This window comes from Carex rostrata, chromosome 1 (genome assembly GCF_964058835.1).
Source record: "Carex rostrata chromosome 1, lpCarRost1.2, whole genome shotgun sequence".
Classification (NCBI taxonomy): Eukaryota; Viridiplantae; Streptophyta; class Magnoliopsida; order Poales; family Cyperaceae; genus Carex; species Carex rostrata.
Window position 1 is genome coordinate 13,190,133 of NC_135918.1, and position 6,957 is coordinate 13,197,089.

A 6,957-nucleotide genomic window follows, 5' to 3' on the forward strand; every position below is an offset into this window, starting at 1 on the left:
GCTATTTTGGCATCCCGATTTAGACTGTTTTGATTTTTTTTTTTTTTTTTAGAACAGTGAACGATACTGGACCATTCAATTATGTAATTAGTAAAGCTGGAGATCAGGAAATAATTCTACGAGAGATAGGCATCGATTGAAGAATCATCTCTGTCTAACTGAAATCTTGTTCGTGGAATTAAGTTGCAAAAACTAAATATGGAAGAAACCTGTTATTTGTTTTGCAATATCATACTGAAAATATAAAAATATTGGTTGTTTTTAGATGTAATTAATATGTTGGTAATAAATAAATGGGAATAGTTGGAAGCTTAATGAACTAATTAATAACTTTTGGCTTTGAGTAGCATGACAAAACTATATATATCAACAATATTGCTGACATGCATAAACAACTAACAACTCCATTAAGCAAAATGATTGAGAATATTAATCTCTCTTTTTGTTATGTTTAATTTATAACAGATGTCAGAGGGAAAGGACTGTATATATATGAACAGAAGATAATTTGCTTCTCTTTAGCTCGCCAATTTTAGTCTATTCAGTTGATAATAATATTGTTTTCATCCAACTTTAATTAATTTGTACTTTGAAGCAAGTAATTAGTTTGATTAATTCACCAGATAAATGTATTTTGCAACATTCAAACTTTACAACACCAGCGGAGCCTTCTCTGTGCTCTTTTGATTAAATTACAAACCTTAATAACTTCAGCTACAAATACATCAGTCGATTAATAAATCAAAAACAATGAAAACAACAGTCACATAAGATTAAACTATGGGACGGTAACTACAATCAGTTTTAGTTCCTTCGATCATGTATATATATTAGCTTCCGTCGACAAGTGCAATTTTTTCTTGAAAAACCGGCTCCACCATTTCATCAAACGTATCAACTATGTCATCAACCTTTGAGGGAGAAAGGACAGTAAAAAAAAATATATATATTATTACGGAGAAAATTTGCATCTTTATTATGGAGTTATATATATTTCAGAACCACTACTATAGCACTAGCTCCACGCCATTATTGACCTGCAGGTTCATGCATCTTTTAAATTCGATCTCATAAAAAGAGGTCAACAACAAATAAAATGAAAGGATGACAGCTCAAGGTAAAAGAAGTCAACGGGAATTGACATGGATGCTTGGAAATAACCGTGTATGAAGGAGGACAACCCACTAGTGGAGAACATACAATTAGTGTCGCCTTAAAAAACCGACACTAATACTTTAGTATCGGTCGTTTACAAAAAACCGACACTAATAATATTAGTGTCGGCTGTGTATATGTAGCCGACACTAATTGTTAAGTATTAGTGAGATACCGTGTATGAATGTGGTGACCTTGCATCCACGGTTACGTTTTAATGACCGTGTGTGTATTGTTGAACTATTTTTCGGACGAGCGCCTCCTCCCTTTACACACTCTTTATTCGGAATTTTATCGCATGCGTGTACGATTAATGTGTTGTAGTAGTGTTTAGCTCTAAAGTACGTGTTAGTCTATTAAGTTGATAATAATGTTGTTTTAAGAACTAGTTTTTGGTCTAGTAGCAAATTAAGTCACATGATTTCCATGTGGGAGGTTATGGGTTCGAAATCCGGATAGGAGAAATCATTTGTTGTAAAAACAGGGATATGGATTTGGAGGCTTCCCCTTCATCTTTTAAAAAAAAATGGTAATGTTGTTTTCATCTAACTTTAATTTATACATTTGAAGCAACTAATTTGTCCGATTTATCGACATATAAATGTACTTTCCAACATTCAAACTTTACAACAACAGCGGAGCATTCTCTTTGTTCTTTAGATTAAATTACGAACCTTAATAACTTCAGATACAAAGAAATTAATGGATTAATAAATCAACAACAATGAAAACAACAGTCACATAAGATTAAACTACGGGACGGTAATACTGCAATCAGTTATAGTTCCTTCGATCATGCATTTTTGCTTCCGTCGACAAGCGCAATTTTATCTTCAAACCGACTCCACCATTTCATCAAACTTATCAACTAGGTCATCAACCTTTGAGGGAGAAAGGACAGTAAAAATAAATTATTACGGAGCAAATTTGCATCTTCAATAGGGAGTCATATATATATATATAGAGTAAAGCTAGGGTGTGATGTGCTCACCAAGAGAGTTTGATGAGCACAACTCCAAAAGTTCATCGGATTGACTTCAAACGCAAAATCCAAACCGTTGAAATCCATGTGCTTCATGAGTGATACATGTGCATGCAAAATTTTGAAAGTTTTGAGTTTATGTGCTACACGGTCAAGCGGTCAAAGAAATAATAAAAATTGACTATATAAAACAACTTATAAATTAACTTAATAAAATGTTCATTTCTTTGACCGCTTGACCGTGTAGCAAATGAACTCGAAACATTCAAAATTTTGTATGCACATGCATCACTCATGAAGCACATGGATTTCAACGGTTTGGATTCGGCATTTGAAGTCGATCCGATGAACTTTTGGAGTTGTGCTCACCAAACTCTCTTAGTGAGCACATCACACCCTAGCTTTACTCTATATATATATATATATATATATATATATATATATATATATATATATATATATATATATATATATATTTTGGAACCACTACTATAGCACTCCATACCATTATTGATGACCAGGTTCGTGCATTATATATATGTGCAAGTGTGCAACCAGGCTAAAATTTTTATGCTAGCTATCGGTTATTGTGCTAAGCACGTGATTCCACATTGAGCAATTTCACTTGGCTTATGGAGTCTTCAAGGCACATGCATCCAATAGAGTTTTTATATACTTTAAACATGTCATTGGCACATTGCTTTCAAGATGCAATATGATATATATTCAATTGCATGGTCAATTCTACATGCAGATTAGATTGCAGTTTGTCGATTTGTACCTCATTTTTATTTCTGATCATCAGCCGTTTGGTTTTGAGGGGTTATTTTGTGGCACAAGTGAAAAATAAGAAAAAGAAAGATTTTTTTTCATACCTTTTTCACAATGGATTCTAGCACTTCTGTATCCTTATCTACTTCTTCGGCGATTTTCTCTACTACATGTGCAACTTTCCTTAGCTTCGAGTTTTCGGGCAGTGACTGTTGTACATCCTCGGCCACCTTATCTACCGTCTCTGCAACCGACTCCACAACATGTAACACAGTAGTCGCTGTTTTCTCAATTTTATCTGATTTTTCATATATTATAAGAACAAATATAAGTAGTTTAATATTAATTTATTTAGTATATGAGTTTGAAAAATATATAATATCTTGCAGAATTGCCTCTTTTGGAAACAGCATAATTAATTTCCTTAAATTATTGTACCTTCAATTTGTAAGAAGTTCTTGTAAAATGGAAACAACATTAGAGCAGACCCCAATAACCCTTTCCCCCTGCATAAAACTTCAACGTTAGAACCCAACACTACAAAACTATAATACTGCTGAAAGGTTAAAATTAAAATATAGTCTAATTACATGCTACTTTTTTTTTTTGAGAAACTAATGAGATGCCACTCTTTTATCAAAAACAAAGATAAAATGCTTGGTTTAAAATAAAAAAAGGTACAGACTACAAAATATCTATTTAAACATTAGAAGGAAGAAAGTACGTACGATGAGAGGGTAGTTGGAATCGGTAAATTGGGTCCACCTCCAGCGTTACTTTTCTTAGAATTTATCCTGAAGGTGCATGAGTGATACAAAGATAAATATTAATGTCTGATAAGTATGTTTCATAGAAACTGTAAACTTTATATATAAATTATGTACCTTTTGTCATCATCAAGGTTCCCTTGCTCGTGATCGTGAGGGATGCCCGTTGTCGGTGCTTGCTCAGCTCTTACCACAACCATCGGCATGCTACGTAGTTGCGAGGCACAGTTTATCGTAATAACCGGCCATTTGATGTTGACACGATGAGTCGGAGCGCTCAAGGGGAAATTAGAGATATTTGGTTTTGAGGGGTTATTTTGCGGCACAAGTGAAGAACTTATTGTTTGGCTAGTGATCATATTTCGTGGAGAGATTTTGAACCGACGATTCTAAAGAAGTGGGTGCCGTTGGTTTTTGGTTGGCTTCTCAATTTCTTTTGTTAAGTGAAGAGGTGAAGGCTAGCTAGGGATCATATATAGAGGTCAGGTCAGTGGGGAGGCTGCCAACAGATCCATATTAATTTATTGGAGGAACTTTAAATAATGAATCCGTTAACAGGATAATAACACTAGTTAACATATAATTATTTCTTAAAAAAGTAAAGACTAGCTTTGTTGCAGTTTCAAAATTTGAATAGGGAGTCATTTATGAATATTTAAGGGCGAGATGATTGCTTTCTATCTTTACCTTAAAAAAATTTGGGTGTGACTATGTACAAATCTTTATCTCAGAGATGAATGCTCGGCCTCCATCTTTCCTCAAAATTAACATTTAACTAAAAAAATATATATATAATTAAGCACATCTGAAGTACAATTAAGGAATGTAGACAGGGAGGTGCAGTTATCGCTGTCTTATAACTAATCTAACAGCTACCTGATGAATAAAGTGAATAATTACTAAATAAATAGTAAAGGCAAATTTTCAAGGTAAGATAGATAAGAGAATAATACATTAATCAAAATTAATATAACACAGTTCAAGTAAAGCATTATGAATTTATAAGACGACGAATACTATTAGAACATATAGTTCAGAAAAATATAAGAGGAAGAGAGAGAAACCTGACCTGGCCGAAGTGTTGGGGAAAGGGGCCATGTCATCCTCTGAATTTTTTATTTGGTATTTGAATCCTTTAAGTTTTTATAAATTTTACAGAGGTTTTTACAATTAGCTCCCTCGTAAAATTAAATTACATGAAATTTATTCATTTAGTCCCCATCTCAATTATCTGATTTCCGTCCCTGCATAAGAACTCTGAAGCCAACACTTGATCTCGCAATTAGTGTTTCTGAAGCCAACATGTAGTATAACGAACGCAGGAGAGGGAGAGATGGTAAGTTTCACTTTTCTTCTTGTGTTCTTCGAGGGGATAAATTAGGAAAGAAAAAGATGAGAAATTACGGGAGAGGGACATAATTAACGAAGCACTTTGAATTTTTCATTGGTGTATACGGTCATCAGAATGATCAAGTTCACAGAAGAATATGAGTATGCACATATATATTTGAAGAAAATGAGTTCGCAGAATTTTTCGTTGCAAACAAAATGTCAGAGGGATAATGAGTATGCACAGAAGAAAATTTTATTTTCTCTAGCTCGTCAATTTAAGTTTTTTCAGTTGATCGAGTTCTAGCATATATATTTGAATTAAGCAAATAATTATGTTTAATTTATTCGCCATATAAATGTATTTGTGACATTCAAACTTTACAACACCAGCGGAGCCTTCTCTTTTCTTTTTTATTACAAATGTTTAACAAATATATATAAAAAAAATGTGAAGTATGTCATACATATGTCATCAAACTTGTCAAACTCTGTCATCACCCTCTGTATTATCACGGAGCAAATTAATTTGCATCTTTTATTAGAATGACAGGGAGTTAATATTTATTTTAGGACTACTTAGCCTGTTAACAAGAATCTATTGGATTAATTATTGACCTGTTAATGACCTGTTAACAAGAATCTATTGCATTAATTATTTGTGCAAGTTGGATTATATTTTATATCAATATCGGTTGTTGTTTAGTTTAAGCACGTGCTTCTTATAAGTTCAGCATTTGACCTAGCTTTTTGAGTGTTTGATATTGCACATTTATCCAAGAGAGCTTGTGAAGAATTCATACATGCTTCAATGTACTTTAAACGTTTCATTGGCAAGTTTTTTTTTTTTTTTGAGTAAAGTTGGAGATCAAGTCATCGAACTATTTAATACTCTTGTTATTACAACAAAAAACCTCTCAAATAGAAATCATGTGCCTTTACCACTATATCAAAAGCTAATTCTTATTGGCAAGTTATTTTAAAGATGTAATTGTTTGATATGCATTCAATTGCGTGTACACAATAATCCTTCATCCGCAATTTTCTCGCTTGGCCAATTCTGTATATATGCTGACTAGATTGCATTTTGGTCAAATAGTACCTCCTTTTTATTATCCTAGTCAAACAGTGCTTTGCATTGTACATTTTAGATTGCATTTTGGTCAAATTGTAAAGAGTGTTTTGTCCATAGGAGATAGGGCAATATTTGGACTGTGCATGTTTATTTTTGTCAAGAGGAGGCGTTCGTCCGAAAAATAGTTCAACAATACACACACGGTCATTAAAACATAACCGTGAATGCAAGGTCACCACATTCATACACACACAACAAGAATGAGACACTTTTCGCGATGATAAAAAAGTGACTTTTTACGATAGATTACTCTCATTGTTCAGTTTTTTCTTTCTGCGACGGACGACCGTCATAAATGTATTTTTTCCCTCGCAAAAAGTGTCTACTTTGTTGTAGTGACAGTATCTTACTAAGAAACCGTGTACTGTTGTCCTCCTTCATACACGGTTATTTCCAACTATCCATGTCAATTCCCGTTGATTTCTTTTACCTTGAGCTCTCATCCTTTCATTTTATTTGTTGTTGAACTCTTTTTATGAGATGGAATTTAAAAGTCTCTTATCTATTATTTGATTTAATAGCAGGTATAAATTGGCTATGATCATAAAAAACATAACAGAAAGTTTGAAACCTTAACAACTGGGTCATGAAACAATATTGTCTCTCTAAAATTTTGCAAAAGAACCTTTACATTTATAATGGATGTATTTTGGTGAATACCGGCTGACATGAATGAAATCTTGATACTTTTATTGAATCCGAAATAATTCGAAATATAATAATTTTCCAAAAAGTATTAGGTGAAGGTCAAACTAGAACCCAGTACGTAGACACAAAGCGCCAGCAACCTAATAATGCTTTCCTTTTTTAAAACTATA

General features: G+C 33.1%; 1 protein-coding gene across 1 annotated transcript; it reads right to left on the reverse strand.

Annotated features, from left to right (window-relative positions):
* Positions 1 to 594: 594 nt before the first annotated feature.
* LOC144552281 (uncharacterized) lies at positions 595 to 4,096 on the reverse strand. Its single transcript, XM_078300599.1, has 5 exons — positions 3,793 to 4,096; positions 3,637 to 3,702; positions 3,347 to 3,414; positions 3,013 to 3,206; positions 595 to 911 (listed from the first exon to the last, which is right to left on the reverse strand). The coding sequence occupies exons 1-5, from the start codon at positions 4,032 to 4,034 to the stop codon at positions 831 to 833; spliced, it is 651 nt and encodes a 216-aa protein (XP_078156725.1). The 5' UTR covers positions 4,035 to 4,096; the 3' UTR covers positions 595 to 830.
* Between the last annotated feature and the right edge of the window lie 2,861 nt (positions 4,097 to 6,957).